Source organism: Dermacentor albipictus, unplaced genomic scaffold, assembly GCF_038994185.2.
Source record: "Dermacentor albipictus isolate Rhodes 1998 colony unplaced genomic scaffold, USDA_Dalb.pri_finalv2 scaffold_14, whole genome shotgun sequence".
Lineage (NCBI taxonomy): Eukaryota > Metazoa > Arthropoda > Arachnida > Ixodida > Ixodidae > Dermacentor > Dermacentor albipictus.
The window spans coordinates 8,232,577-8,249,367 of NW_027225568.1; the positions used below are offsets into that span (position 1 = coordinate 8,232,577).

Genomic DNA, 16,791 nt, shown 5'->3' on the forward strand with positions numbered 1-16,791 from the left:
GCTGCCCTGCATGTTTATGTAGCCTATTGCATGGTGAGCTCTCTTTCTTGCTTTCCTCCTTTTTCTGTTATCGACGGCGATGCTCTTCATATTACATCTGTCTTCTCGCTGTGTGCGACATCACCTAGGGACGACGCAGATAAACGAATAGTTATAAATTGTAGTATTCACGCTTACTACTATTTGAAAACATGTTCAAGCTAACGGTGATGCTATAATGAGGTTCTCTTAGGGGACCTTCTTCATTGCTACCGACTCTGGCCCCCTGAGCGCCCGTGGGCCCCCTAAAAAAGCAACAGCGCGACCAGCCAGTCGCCAGCCCACTTCTCGTGCAAGCCTGTAATTGAAGTGGATCCCATCTCGTTTAAAACTATCACACCTTCTCACTTCCATTTACTTCGATAACGGCCTCTAAGCGCCCACTGCGTTTGCGCTTAGAGGCCGTTCCGATCTCTGAGGCTTGTTGTTCTGCCGAGCCGACGTATCGCCGTGGTTTCACAACAAAAAGTGGAAACACTATGTGTTAACAGATACGTATGCAATAAGCTGGTACGGTTTATGCGGATACAAAACGCATTATGTTCAATGGCCGCTGAGTTGGGGATTTCATTAACCTACTTTTAAAACTAAACTACTGTTTAAGCGGGTATGGTTTAACGAGGTTTTACTCTACTTTCCATGAATGACCCGGTGGTGATCAGTGCCTTTACATGCACAGCATTCCCACGGCATGCAATCTTTATCAGTACAAGGTACGACCAGGTCCACCAGACCGAATGAAATGATTAACGCTACACAAACAGAGGGAACAACAAAAGCAGCGTGTGTGGAAAGCACGGAAGCATGTGTGATGATCGGCCCGGGCCAATCAGCCACGAGAAGTCATGCTGATGGCATGAAATATGCAAATTCAGTGTTCGCAGATGTAGATTCACACAGTCTGGAGCTTTCTGCCCGTATGCGAGCACACAGACAAACTTGTCACGCAGTAGTTACCAGCTGATAGACCATAGACCTGAGCGCCGCATTAACAGCCGTCAAGCTGCCGTGGTGGGTGCTTACCACTCTCGATTGCAGGTGCCTCGCGCCTTTTATTGTTGCCAAGGAATCTAGCGGCCACAAAACAAACATTCACAGTTTGGCGATGTACTGAATGTTGGTTCCGATAAGACCCTGTTTTCAGGGAACGTATTAACTGGTAAGCGTAACTGAAATGGATCACTTTTCGTGTTCTCGATTGCGAACATTGCAACAGGAAATTGTACGAAACATTATCATACCAAGGAGATTCTACTGTATACTAATTTGGTGTTCCCCTAAAACAGTGAACTGTACTGTGCTCCTCTCAAGGAGCAATGCTGTCCTTCGCCCGTGGAGCCGAGGAAGAACAACTTGAATAATTTAAGTGAATAGTAAGCTAAATACAAACGATCATGCAGGTCAAGTAGCGCTGCATACCATGCCCTCCATGCCATGGGGCAGAAGCATGACGAGGCCACTCTGCCGGACCCACTTGGCCTGCCCGCTGCTGATAAACTGGTCGATGATGCACTGAGCAGTGTTCATGAAGTCCCCAAATTGGGCCTCCCACATCACCAGCGCATTAGGGTTGGTCATCGAGAATCCCAGCTCAAAGCCTGGGTCAGAAAAGTGCAATTCATGGGAGCAAGAGAACAGAGAACAACCAACACCAGAAAGCAAGATCTATACAAGAAGACTGCAGGAACTAACGAAATTATGCATGTACAGTACAGACTACTCTTATGGAAACAAAGCGAGCACTACAGCATCAACTGCTGCTGACATGCAACATGAAGGCCTGCAGACTATCTTTTTATGCAGAGATGTCTGCCTGAAGCTTCGTATGAGAGAGAGAGAGAGACTTTTTCTGATGTAGTTGAAAAAAATGCAGCAATTCTACTTATTTTACTACGAGCATTTCTGTGTTCCCTTTAACTCTTTCGTTACCACTCCTATAGAAATTGATTAATTTAATGAGCAATTTTTCAATTTTTACACGTTTTTGTTGGAATTATACTAGGAACATCATGCACCATCTGAAATGACGACTGAACTTCAACGCTTCGCCCAATTTTACAATTTTTGGAATGTCGAGTGTGGAAAAATAAAACTTTGATGGGGATATCATCGAAACTAACTTCCAGTTTTCAGGTGCTTCCTAAATAAAAAGAAGCAAAATTTGCACTTTGGTAGACTCGGCAACATAATTTTTAAATGACAGCAGCTGTGAAGACACAAACTTCTCTCGGCTTGTCAATTTTCTTATGATATTCTGGCTGTTTGAACGATGTTTCAGACGAAGGTAGATGCTCATGAGCATGTTATTTTGATCATTGTGTTCTGCCTAATATCAAGTGCAACATTATTTTTGGATTGCTTTTATTTATCAGTGCTTCTACAGAGTATGTACAAATTATTTTGAGCAATCCTACCCATCGTGTGGGGTTTTCACATACATAAATAAATAAAAACGCTCAAACAAGATCAAGATTTCACACTGACCTTCGACAGAAGCTCGACCTTATTCATCACTGTATAATATTGCGCAACACTGCACAAGACTGTATAATACTGTACAGAAACTGAACAAAGCACATAGAGGCTCAAAGTGTACTAGACCAGCTTGTTTGCACAGACCAGCTGATCAAACACAACAATCACGTATGGTGCGGCTTCTGCATGCTCCCTGACCTGACAACCATTGCTTCGCAAGCAATGGTTGTCAGAATTCAGTAAAACACAAACCAGGTGCCTGCTGCAATGAGTAAAAACAAATGCTTCCTGTACAATAGGAACTTACCCGTTTTCACATTTACGAAGCTATTGCTTTTCCGCATAGCATGGGTGTCACTATGTCTAGTATTAATGCCAACAAATCTTCAAAATTTTAGAGTGCAGCTCTTAGGCGGCCATTCCTGCGGCCAACGTCGGTGTCATACCTCGTAACAGAGCGAACGAGCACAGCGAGAGATGAGAGTGAATGCAGAGCACTGCTGCCGATGAAAGATGGCAAGAATGAAGACAACGCGAGGACGAAAGTGGAGCAGGAGGGTGCAGCAGAACCATGAGGCAGAAAGCAGAGGAGGATGGCATGGTGAAAGTGTGAGAAGAAAAGCTTAGTGCCGAGCAAGATGGACTATGGTCATGATGGCTACGAGATGGCACTAGAGTAGCGCACGTCATTAGGGTGCCTGGATGCGCTCGCTCGCCTCTGCTCCATTCACGTGGGTCCAGGCATCGAGGCACTGTTCGTCTGTCTGTTCAACGTCCGCTGCATGAGCGAACGTGTCTGCGGCGACTGCTGTGAACCGCAGCGACGTGTCACCCACGCGCTGCCTCTCGCTATCTTCAAATTAGTGAGGCAGTTGCGCCACTCCTCACTCCATTTGCAACATGCTGCATAAAACAGACTCTCCGCATGAGCCAATATATTGCAAAATGAAAACTATAGCGCTGTGCTAAAATTTTGCATTAGGGAGTATCGTACTATTGTCAATTAATTTTTTTCTACGCGATCTGACTTACAAAACATTGGAACTAGCAACCAGGTGCACACGTCGTATATCTCAGATTTTCTTTCTTTTTTTACTCTCAGTACTAATACTAAAATAGCAAATTATTAATTTCATAAGTGTTCCTTGAGGGGCTTCTTTGAAGTTTCACATAAGAATTCTGAAAATTGTCTGTGCAATTATTACTGCTATACATCCATTCAAAAACCCAGTGATCAGGTCACAATTTTATGCATCGCAACGTATGGGGTGATCATTCTTAAGCTTTCCAGAATTTAAAAAAAATTACCTGTGGCAGATAACATAATTCTTGTCCTTGAGCTGCATTATTCGAAGAGGCAGACAGTGCTAGCACGAGAAATAGAAAAACATACTGAACTAATTAAAAAAAATTGCCTATTCACTTCTTAATTGCTTTGCTATACTTATTGCAATTAACAAATTTCAGTTAGTGAGCTTGCAAGGCGATGTATCCACTTGAAATGAATCCCCAGGATGACATTATTCTTTAGATATTTCCCAAAGTGTGGGACCAAATTCATGGGCGTTCCAGCTACTTTTGTGCTTCAATACATAAAAGGTGTTTTGGTAAAAAAGAAAGTGGTACAATAGTGCATTTTTACGGTGAGTGTGACAGTGCCTATTTCCAAACTGGTGTCATTCTGGTAATTCATTACAAGTGGATACGCCTTGCAAACTCACCGGCTACAATTAGTAAATTACAATATTTGCAGTAACGTAATTAAGTTAAACAATATCTCTTTTTCAATTAGTTGAATATGTGCTTGGACTTCTCATGCAAGCAATGTCCGTCTCTCTGAATAATCCAGCTCAAATACTAAAATTATGTTCTCTGCAAGAGACGATATTTAAAAATTCTGGAAAACATGAAAATGATGAACCCTTAGGTTGTGACTACTACATCTTGAAATAAAATGTTAAAACACAAAAGCACCGAAAAGGAGCACATTTCTAGCGGTAACGATAGAGTTAACCCTTTCTGGTCTGAATTTTTCAAATAAACCGGAAGTGTTATATTACATGCAGTTGAATGACAAATGACCGCTCGGAAAGATGTCGGTACCGGGCTGGGCCTCCAAAACAGGATGACTCATGTGGGTTTCCTTTGTAGCTTCATTCGCAGCTCTCAGGTGGATTACAATTTTTTATTTGATGTCTCTTCGACCAAGCATGCACAGACTGGGAATTATAACATCTGAGGAGTGCACAAAACATAAAAATGCACATATAAAATATATGGGGGAAACAAAGTTCTTATAAAGGGCTTACCAAGTACGCCATACTCAGATAGGGAGCTGTTGCAGACGGTGTAGGGTGCCTGGTCTGGCCAAAGGTGACACAGGGGTCGGTAGGTCGTCTTGTCGATCGTCTGGTGGTGCAGCACATGATGCCGGTGACTATCAAAAGAGAGGCAGATTATCTCAAAGCCTCGAAGACACCAAACAATAGAATGAGGGCTGAACGAGTGAAGAAGGGAAACCAAAGGGGCTAGATTGTCTGTTAATCATAACCATATAATGTCAACAAACAATGAAGCCAAGGAAAGCATGGGGGAAATCAGCTGTGGTTGGAAAGTAGAAAATAATGAAGAAAAGGGAAATGAAAGTGGACAAAAAGATAACTTGCAGCTGGTTGGAGCCGAAACCACAACCTCCACATTACATGTGCGTTGCATTACCAATTACGCCACAGCGACGGCCATCAATCTGGCCACTATCTTGGGTATTTATGTTTACTAAATCTACTCCTAGGACTGTTAGCCAGCGCTATTAAGGGCCTTGGTGGGTGGATGTGGATCATCTTTGTTTTGCCCAATGAAGTCTTGCACCACGTGAACTTGGACAGCAGGAACGTGGCCAATAAACCCTCGTATGCTACCTAATGGCATCAAGGCTGCCAGATTCGAGACCCTCACTATGAATGAACGAGAGAAGAAGGGAACTTGCTAAATTTTTTCGTTTATCATGACCATATAAAGCCAACAGATAATGAAACCAAGGAAAGGATATCCACCCGCCATGGCCCTGTGTGATACTGGCTAACACTCCCAGCTGTAGATCTAGTAAACATAAATGCCCAAGAAAGTGGCTGGATTAATAACCATTGTCATAGCAAAATTAGTAGTGCAATGCATTCGTAATGCCGAAGTTGTGGGTTGGCTCCCACTGGCAGCAAGTTATATTTTCATCCATTTTCATTTCCCATTTCTGCTTCTTTTTCTACATTTCAGTTTTAACCACAGCTAATTTCCCCTATGCTTTCCTTGGCTTCATTGTCTGTAGGCTTTATATGGTAATGTGAGCTGAAGTAACATGCACTCATCTTAAAGGGGCCCTCGAACACTTTTCAAGTCACTGTTTTTTGGTTGTGGACTGCATAGATTGGCGGTTGTAGAAATGAATGCAACAATGGCAGCGATAGGGGTACACAGTCCGAAGATATTCAGTTGAGGAATTTCAGAGTACAGTAAAAGCTCGTTCATTCGAACTGCAAGGGGAAGCCGCTTCAGTTCGAACTAACGAAAGTGAAGGAGAGCAACAGTACACTGCGATTCGGAAGCAGTAGGGCATGTCAGAAATTTGGCGTGACAGAAAGTGATGGCGTGTACCCGCGGCACACGCCATCTTCAAGTCGAAGCTCTGGGTCTGACTGTGCCACACTACTGATGTCCACCTTAATGAACGTTAGCCGAGGCTTAACACCATCACAAAGAATCGCGACAGCCGATACCTGCTAAGCTGAAAATATGTGCACAAGCGATGAAGACTGCCGAGACAAAGACGCTGAACATGTGAAGGTGGCGAAGGCCCCGATTCGTTGGTTCTTGATTGCAAGCGCAGCTGCGACGCACTTGATTCGCTGTGTTTTGGTGCTTGCCGCACCATCTGCCGCACAACATTAGCAGCTGCACAAGATTTGCAAAGCCTCCGAGATTCGCAACGGGCAAGAAGTTTCAGAGGTCACGTAGAACAGAGGCAGCCGCCGCTGCCTTCTGGCTGACCCCGCGCCGGTTAGATTTTTTCCGATTTTGCCTTCTCTCACCGTTCTCTTTGTTCAGGAGGCGATGCAGCCTTGTGTGTAGGCAGTAGGTGCGTTTCTCTGGCCGTGTGCCATGCGAGTGTAGTTCGAATTATCCGTGGCGGAACCTTCTCGCGTTCTAATTAACGGGCTTTTTTATACATAGACTTCTGTGGAGCTTGGCGGGACCAAATTGTACAGTTCGAATCATCCATAAATTCGAATTATTGAAGTTCAAATTAACGAGCTTTCACTGTACAAGAAAAATAATGCATACCCTCAAGTCAAATACTGCGTGGTCTTCTGTCCCAATTCCTCTCACCCACTGACCTAACACCTCACTGCTAATGATAAGAGCCCGAAGCGCCTACGCTGCATAAGTTCGCACTCTATGGTTGCCTACATGTTCCATGTTCACGGATTCCAGTTACTACGGTGTGCTGATGATGCTGGTTGAGCAACTTGGAACTGCACAATGTATCTTTTCTTCAGTTCAGCTTTAGTTCAGTGCAGCACCACGAACAACAAAAAGGGTGGGGCAATAACGATGCACTGAGGTGAGGAACCTGCACTACGAGAACGTGCAAGATGAGGCAGCCAGGCAACAAGGCTGATCACAAGCGTACAAAAGCAAGAAGAGAAGCATTTGTGCTCAGGGGCTAGGGGTATGCCACCATACCAGAGGCGAAAGAACAGCCAGTGCTCCTACCTAGTTTTGTCGTTGTAGTGATATTTTTTTTATGGCCGTATCTGTTTGCATCAATATAAAAATTACAGAAAAGAAGAAGGAGAAGAAGAAACATTATTAAAAAGAATGGTCCGGCAGTTTTTGTTGTGGCGGCCTCATGTGGCAGCTTGAAGTCGTTGGACTTGGGCGGCATCTTCGGCATGCCGGACGGCCCAGAACTGGTCTTCCAGCTCCAAATTTTTTATAGCCGCCTCCCAGCAGCGGCGGTGGCGATGGAGAAGGTCCCTGGCAGCCCCTGCAGCTGAGGTGGCGTCGGGAAGAAGCGAGCCTGAGGCTTCCTGTACGCTGGTAATGGCCACGATTATCAATGTGTTGCGAATGGAGGTGGTTTCAGTACCGTTGTTGCCAACACATTCTCAGAGCATGTGTCGCAGCATTGCCTCTCTGTCCGCACGCTTCACGCACACCAGTTGCGTATAAACCCAGGTAGCAGTGATGTAAGACGGCGGGGCTAGGGCAAGTGTGTGTTTGGAGCAAGCGTAAGGTTACGGCCTTGTTCTTGTTCATAAAATAAAATTATTAAGTTATTAAATTTTTTGCTGCAATGCAGTGGCTATCTGCAATTTAGTTTTTAACCAATCACGGAGCAACAAGTTGTGATGCTGATGGTTCTGGCAAGTGCCACTGGGCAATGAGGCGGTCGTCAGAGATGCAGCGATTTGTTTGAGTGATTAAAATATTAAATATTTCAATAGTGCTGCTCTGTCCTACGCTAGAAGCATCTCAGGGTGTCTACCAAGTTGACATTTCCAAATTCCCTGAGTTTTCCAGGTTTTCCCTGAGTGCTTTTGCAAAATTCCCTGAGTGATGCAGAACTATGTTTTATGTCAAGACGCGCTGAAACCATATTGCCCTATGCTGTCACTCTCTAGTAAGAATATGAAAAACATTTTAAAGAAAACCAACTTAATCCAATTTGAATACTAAGGAGTAGTGTTTATGTTATTCAAAAAAAATATAAGGGAGGGGTTATTAAAATGCACAGCAAATAAAATGTCTTCGAAAAAATTTTCAAATCGAGTTAGACATTCTCTAGTACAAATAAAAAGTAGATGCATACAGAAGCAAATATTTTCGAATATGAGCTATTTCTATGAACTGATAGCATGCTCAGTGTCATGGAACTGTCCTGACATACTCTCAGCTCGCGCAAGACGCCTCAGTGTTGTGTTTCACTGCTTTAAAGAGTTTATATTGGTTTGGATGAGGGACACCTGCATCTCAGCATCAGCCAACAATTTGTTTTTTGAGCGCAGGCTCCTTCAAAGAAGTGGTCGCATACTTAATTCCCCGTTCATTCCTTAGTGCGTCGATCCTTTCTGTTCTCGTCCTCCTTTTGCCGCGCGTTCGCCCCACGGACCATTTGAAGAATACTCTTGGTCAATTTACAGTCAACGTCCAATTTTTCAGACCCCCTAGGGGCCACGAAAGCTTCCGAAAAATCAGGCAGTCCGAAAAAATAAATTCATGTCTTTTACTGCCCTTAAGGGCTAAACTCGACACATGTACGTCTGCAAAAGCTCCGAATGCCTGTCAGTGCAAGGCATATCGGTGCTCCTACTGTGACAGGTGAGGTCGAGTGCACACGTGTAAAATTAAGGAATACATACAGTGTCCCGCGACAATTGCCCCTTCCTACGCTTGTTACGCTTCACCGCGTTACACGACTGTAATGAGGCGAAGCAGACTTTCGGGAAAGAGCATTATGCAATGCGCCGTGCTTTCCAAGCTTCGAAGACAAAATTATTGCTGTCAGCGGAGAAATGAAGAAACACGGCACCGAACGACAAGAAGCTAAACAGCGAACGTCGAAGCAGCTAGGCCTAGCGTTGCCGCAGTGGTGGCTACGGCTGCCAGCGGATCTGCGTGCGAGAGCACCGGTTCAAGGCGGCGAGGTAATCAAAATAGCAGCGGTGGTGGTTTTCATTAATGCCGTCTCGGACCTGCGATCACGCAAAACGTTTAGAAAATCGGACGGCGAAGAGTTCTTGCGTCTGAATTTTCAGACGTTATGATACATTGACTCTTTGGGGTACGTGGTGGTGCCGCGAAGCCGTCCGAGTTATCGGGAATCCGGAAAGTCGGTCGTTGACTGTACACTGGCAACTCCTCCAGCCGACGACGATTCGTTACGAGTCCTGTGTGTTTCTCGAGCCAGCATTACCGCGACTTTTGACCCTCTAAAAAAATTACAGCTAATTTTCCCTGATAGAAGCACAAATTCCCTGAGTTTTCCCTGAGTTTTTCCAGACTACTCAAAATCCCTGAGAATTCCCTGTTTTCCCGGTTTTCCCGGTTGGTAGACACCCTGCATCTCCAACTGTCAGTCTACTCAACCAGCAACAGAAAGATGGTGGCTTCAAAAGTGTTCCAGCGCCCCTTAAGGTAACCTTGGGCTGCATTGGGAAATTTCTGTTGGGTAACTGCACTTCATGATGCCCACCATGGGGATCCTTTGAACATGGCCCCACTACATGGCAACGGCACCCTTTGTCTTTAGTTTTTGAACCTTCCCGGCTCACTGAGCCTCTTTGCTCGGTAAGAGTGGCTTTCTTGGTATTGTAGAAGGATGATTTATTAATACTACAGCTTAGAGATGCTGCCTTTGCTCTGGCACTGAAAGATAATGCCCTATTCATGACAAGAGGACAAAGAGGGGTGCACCTGAATGTGCCCCGTTCAACATCCTGCCCGCTGAGGCGCACATGGATGCCCTCCTTGAGCAGGGAACCGAAGGCCATGGCCTCGCCCAAGGCCCAGTCGACCGTCTTCTGCTCAACCATCTCAGCACGCGCCTTGAGGATACGGCGCAAGCCTGGGTGGATCTTGAAGTTGCCCGGCGGGGGTGAGCTGAATGCCGTGCCTATGTGCTGAAGGACATCTTCGGGCACACCCGTCGGGTCACACTTGATAGGATCACGGTCCCCAAAGAAACCTGCATTTCATGTCACTAATGATTACCGAACCCACGACGATGTGCACTTGTTCTCAACATTTCTGAATTCCCCCAAAAAAAAAAAAACATATGCGACAGCTTGCTACATATACCTATCTTTGCTATTTCCAATCAGCCATCATGGAAGCTTCGTCTGTTCCAAATCAAAAGAATTTAGTTATTTATTTACAATACCTCAAATACACCTGCTGGAGTAGGTTTACATGAGGCGTCTCACAAGTATACAAATTAACAGAAACGCAATACTACTGTAACATTGTACAATACTAATAGCACACAAGTTTTTAAGCAAATGGAGGAAAAATGTACTTCACGTTGCATGTGATACTCAGTGCTATAATGTGTCCATTACTTGGTGTCTAAGGCAGTACGTATTGGCAATGACACCCTTATAAGGTTTCAACAATAGATAACCACACACAATGTGAAATCTAACGCAGATTTACTATGCATGTGGCACTGGAAAGCAGTTTGTGAAGATGCTATAGCAACTTGAATGCCGCAGCCAAAGAGGCTATACATAACATTAATTTGGCTAATCTTTCTCCATGAAGGGCCACTGAAAAGATTATTGCATTTGCTGTGTCGTATTATGTCCTCAGGCCCAGTCACCAAACAATGAACCAGCAGCACATGACTCTGCGAAGCATTGACGGAGCCTGAATGAGATACCACGCAAACTAAGTCTATGAGCAGGACTGTTCACCAAGCCTCGTGAACCTCACTGAGCACTACACCCGATGACAACTTTCTCTGGCAGCACAGCCAAAGCTATGAGCACCCGCTTGCACGTGCAGAGCTTTTTCTCTTGAGTTACCACGCCAAGTAGTGCCAACGATTGCTGGCATTTTACAGGACCAGGAAAACCAGACATGGATCTCAAAAAGCTAGAAAACTAGAAACATAAGAAACAAATCTTTTTCCTAAGCAAGCCTTTTGTTTGTAATGAAATAAATTTTGAACAAAAATATAAAAATAAGTGGTACAGTTTGTTTTGCAGTATGTGGCTTTTAGTTAATTACATTTGCCAACTACATGCAGATGTGCAGTAAAAACATGGGCGCTTCAGTTCCGCAGCTTTCACTGAACTACTTCCCATTTTTCAACATGGGAAGAGGCAGCCCTTTTTGCCCCTGAGCAAAACAGGTGTCACTCAAGGTTGCTCGATTTCTGCAATGGTGAAAGGCACGTCATTAGGTTTTGGTAAGCCATTAATTGCTGGAGCCGGTGTAATACTAATTATTAGCATATCTACAGAAATTTGTATGGTTAACAACTTAGCAGAGTGTAAAGCATAAGAAAGCCCTTCAAAACATTGCACAATGTCAAATGTAAGACGCAAAGGCTTGTAGCGGCAGCAGCATCGGCGTCGTATGAGAGTTACATAGACGCTCTGGCCTACACGAGGCACGAGAGGCTTGCATGCTCTGGCACTGGCTAGCGTTCCAAAAGAGTATTAAAAAAAAGAATGCTACGCTAAGAGATCGAGTGTCGGTTTTTCCTCTCCTGAGAGAGCCCGAGACTTTACCGGTCTCAGGGTCGCTCGTCGCCACAGTTTGGTGACCACGGACATGATACTGCCATACGCTCCTGTGGTAGAGACGACCATAGACCAGACCAACACTACGAAAGCTCAAGGCCAGAACCCTTCTGAGGAATGCGGTGAGCCCTCCTGTTCGGCCATCGCTGTCTGCCTTCCACAGTACTGGGACCAGCATACTTTGGCGTGGTTTCTTCAGGCCAAATCGCAATTTCGAGTCGCTAGTATCCGCTCTCAAGTCTCAAAGTTTCATTACACCGTTGCAGCGCTCTTGCCACCGCCATTGACGAAGTAGCAGATTTGTTGAACTGTCCATTGTCTACCACCACCTACGACGATCTCAAGGCAGCCCTGCTACAGCGCACAGCAGCTTCACAGCGTTCTCGCATCCAGCAGCTTCTGTCCGCTGAAGAAATCGATGACCGACGCCCTAGTCAACTTCTTCACCGAATGAGGCAGCTGCTCGGAAACAATGAGAGATCCATCGACAATGCGCTGTTGCGCGAATTGTTTTTGCAACGACTCCCGGCTAACGTGTAGATGGTCCTGGCAACAGCCTCTACCATGGACCTTAACAGACTTGCCACTTTGGCCGACAAAGTCAAGGAAGTAGCCACCCCAACCATCGCTACCATAGCGTCGTCTCCAGGTGACAATACAACCGCCCTGCAAACCTGTCCCTGCTCTTCAGCAGCGCCATCTCCGCTCGACTCCTTGTGTGAGCGCCTCGAATGCATCTTCTGCAGTGCAGAACATCGCCGCACGTCACCTCATCGCCCACGCAGCTGTAGTTCCAGCAGGTCGAGACGCACGGGCACCCACAATGAAACATCAACTACAACGTCTGGCGTTTCCTACTACCACTGCCGTTTTGGAAACTACATTCGTCACTGTCGGTGTCCCTGTGCTTGGCAGGGAAATGGGCTGGTCAACTTCTTAACGGTGACGAGTGGTCCGGCCCAACACACAAGTCGCCTTTTCTATGTGACGGACAGAGTTACAGGACAACGGTTCTTAGTCGACACAGGAGGTGACATCAGCATTCGCCCCGCCCACCACTCCGACCGAAAAGCGACACCTGTGTCGTTTTTGCAAGCCGTCAATGGCACCAGGATTCTAGTTTTCTCGTCACGCGCCGTCATGCTAAACCTTGGCTTTCGACGTGCGTTCCACTGGATTTTCCTGGTTGCAGACGTCTGTCGTGCAGTCATTGGGGCAGACTTCTTGCACAACTACGGACTCCTTGTCGACATCCAACAATGCCATCTCATCGACTCCGTCACCCAGCTATCCGTTCCTGGCGTCCCATCAGGCACATCGCCGACCGCGCCTATTTCTGCCATGTTGGACGAACCTTTCGCTGCGTTCCTATGCAAGTTTCCCACTTTGACGCGCCTGCCAGACTGGACACAACTGGTGCAACATGACATGTGCCATCACATCATCACTTCCGGCCCACAGGTCTATTTCCGACCCCGGCGTTTGTCCCGGAAAAACTCAAGATCGCTCGCGCAGAGTTCGAACACATGCTGCAACTTGGCATCATCCGCCCTTCCTCCAGTAATTGGGCATCACCACTTCACATGGTGCCTAAGAAGACGGGAGACTGGCGCCCATGCGGCGATTACCGGGCACTAAACAATGTTACAGTTCCTGATCGCTACCCTCTACCGAACATTCCGGACTTCATGGTAGCGTTGCACGTTGTGACAGTCTTTTCTAAGATCAATCTCGTTCGCACCTATCACCAACTACCGGTTGCTGAAGAAGGCATTCCCAAGACTGCCGTCACCACACCCTTCGGTCTTTTTGAATTTTTCTGCATGCCTTTCGGTTTACGGAACGCGGGCCAATCCTTTCAGCGTTTCATCGATTCCACCACCCGAGGCTTGACCTTTGTTTTTGCATACATTGACGTCCTTCTCGTCGCAAGCTCTTCAGCAGAAGAACATCTTCACCACTTAAGGTTGTTATTTTCATGCCTTGCCAGTAAAGGAATTGTCATCAACGCCGCCAAGAGCGAATTCGGTCAACCTGAACTCGAGTTTCTCGGTCATATAGTCGACGCTAACGGCATTCAACCACTGTCGTCTAAGATTCGCATCATCGAAAACCGTCCCCGACCGACCACACTTACCAAGCTTCGCCAATTTCTTGGGTTCGTCAATTTCTACCGCCGATTCATTCCCGATTGCACGCGGCTTATGGCTCCGCTAGACGCTCTGCTAATAAACTAACGTAAACAAGTGCTTCAGTGGACTGAAGAGGCCACTGACGCTTTCGCAAGAGTCAAGTCTGCCCTCGCCGACGCCACGCTGCTTAGACACCCAAAACCAGACACGCCCACTGCCATCATGACTGACGCTTCAAACACCGCCGTTGGTGCCGTTCTGCAGCAATTAATTGACAATGTGTGGCATCCACTCACCTTTTTCTCCAAGAAACTGAAGCCTGCGCAGTCCCACTACAGCGCATTCGGCCATGAATCGCTTGCCGCTTGCCTGGCTATCAGATATTTTTGCCGTTTCTTGGAAGGCGATGCATTCACTGTCTTGACTGACCACAAGCCCTTTGTGCACGCAACGAATCATTTGGCTTCCTGTTACTCGCCCCGAGAGGTACGACACCTTTCCTAAATCTCCGAGTTTACAACAATGTGCCGCCACATCAAGGGCACCGACAACGTTCCAGACGACGTTCCGAGTTGCGTCAATGGCATTTCCACATCGACGTCTGAACATTTCATCATCGATGTCGACTTACTCGCCAGAGACCAGCATGATGACACCGAACTTCGTACACTCTGGAATTCGTCAATGTCCCTGACATTGGAGGACGTCGTGACTCCAGACGGTACGTCCGTCGTCTGCGACACTTCTACCGACACACCTAGTCCATACATTCCAAGCATCCCTTCGCAGACGTCTATTCGAAACTGTGCACAACCTGTCAGCATCCTGGCTTATGCGCGACACAGAACCTTCTTTCCAGTCATTTCGTGTGGCCTCGGCTAAACGCGCAAGTTCGCAATTGGGTTCGCTGATGTTTGTCGTGTCGACGCTCTAAGATCCAGCGCCACCCCATTCCGCCTGGCAAGTCTTTTTCCACCGAATGCTCATTTTCACACCGTACACCTGGACCTCGTCAGCCCTCTCCCACCTTCGAAAGGTTACAGCTACATACTGGCATGCATCAACCGCGATACATGATGGCCAGAAGCTACACCTATATCTGACATCTCAGCGCCCACTGTTGCAGCAGCTTTCATGTCTACATGGATCGCAAGGTTCAGCTGCCCATCCACAATAATCACCGATGGCGGTCTGCAGTTTGACTCAGCACTCTTCAACGAGCTACTCAAACTACTCGGAACGACACGTTTTCGCACGACTGCTTACCACCAGCAGTCCTGTGGACTAGTTCAGCGTTTTCACCGGCATCTCAAGGCCTCCCTTATGGTGCATGAATCACCGGAGAAGTGGGTCCTGCATTTGCCCCTCATCTTACTTGGCATCAGAGCTGCACTCAAGAGCAACCTTGGTTGCTCCTGTGCTGAACTAGTCTATAGCACTCACCTACGCCTTCCGTGCAATTTCTTTGTCACCACCACCAAAACCTCTATGCCATCACCTGCCGACTATGCTGCCGAACTGCAAGCTTTCTTCAGCCAGATACGCCCCGTGAATACACATTCACAAGAAGCAAGGTCTCCATACATTTCTCCCGCACTCACCTCTGCTACCCACGTTTTCGTGCGTAACTGTGCTGTGCGGAAGCCTTTGCAGCCACACTACTCCGGGCCATATTGTGTCTCGAGCGTCGTCCGATGACTTTAGTCGTGAATGTCAACGGCCGCTCACACACAATTGCCCTGGAACGTCTCAAACCCGCCTACATTGAAACACCCGCGCCACCGGCTCCACCAATATGCGACGCGACCCTGCTGCATCCTTCGCCACCCCCTCCGCACGTGACACCCAAGACCAACGCCAAGACACGCCGCATCACGTGGACTTTCCATCGTTCGTCAAACTTTCCTCCTCTCTGGGGGGGGAGCCCTCTGCAGCAGCAGCAGCATCGGCGTCTCATGAGAGTTACGTAGACGCTCGCGTCTACACGAGGTATGAGACGCTCGCACGCTCTGGCACGGGCTAGCATTTTAAAAGGGTGTTAAAAAGAAGAATGCTACACTAAGAGATCGAGTGTCGGTTTTTCCTCTCCTGCGAGAGCCCGAGACTTTACCGGTCTACGTGGTCGCTCCTCACCACAGGCTCATTCATCCATCAGGGATAGGTGAAAGTAAGCTGCACTGAATGGCAGATAATACAGTGGTGGAACAGCCATTTCAATTTTTGTAGAATATGTTGGCACAGTATGGAAGATACATACTATATACAGCATATGTTCAGGAGAACATTCATTTGGGCTAGATGGTGCATACTTGAATTAGGAAGGAACAGCGCCAACTAAGACGATCACAAGATGGGAGAACGACACAGGACAAGCGCCAACTTCATCTATCTTTATTCACCGAAAATTCAGCAAATATAGGAAAAACACAGACATGCGCACAATGACCATCATGCGTCATCTGCCAAACCGTTCCAGATATGACATTTCGCTTTTGAAGAGGGTCACGGAAGTATCACTAACACAGTTTTTTCCTTTTTTCTTTATATGGAATGCTTCTAAAACCTCACGTGCCTTAGTTTCCCTACTTCTGCCAAGAATCTTTATCTCTCCGAACCGTGGTTCACACTTCTTGCAGTACTGGCATTGCTTTTGTGGCGAATGTTCTGCCGCTTGGTCACACACGGTGCAAGTTGCGCAATGTTGCGAAAGATGCGCACCTCCTTCTTTCAGCGACCTCACATGTTCAGCAGCACGGTCGTTCACGCATCTGCCCGTTTGGCCCACATAGGTTTTCCCGCACGTCAAAGGTATTTCATATACCAAACCGGTGCAGCACTTTACA

At 46.8% G+C, this 16,791-nt stretch overlaps 1 protein-coding gene across 1 annotated transcript in view; it reads right to left on the reverse strand.

Moving 5' to 3' along the window:
* Ogdh (oxoglutarate dehydrogenase Nc73EF) overlaps positions 1-16,791 on the reverse strand; it is a 281,327-nt gene that overhangs the window by 90,549 nt on the left and 173,987 nt on the right. Inside the window, exons 14-16 of the mRNA XM_065438718.1 lie at positions 9,985-10,255; positions 4,824-4,951; positions 1,459-1,637 (exon numbers count right to left, since the gene is read on the reverse strand). Of these exons, the coding sequence (XP_065294790.1) occupies positions 1,459-1,637; positions 4,824-4,951; positions 9,985-10,255 (578 nt within the window). The remainder of the gene's footprint in view (positions 1-1,458; positions 1,638-4,823; positions 4,952-9,984; positions 10,256-16,791) is intronic.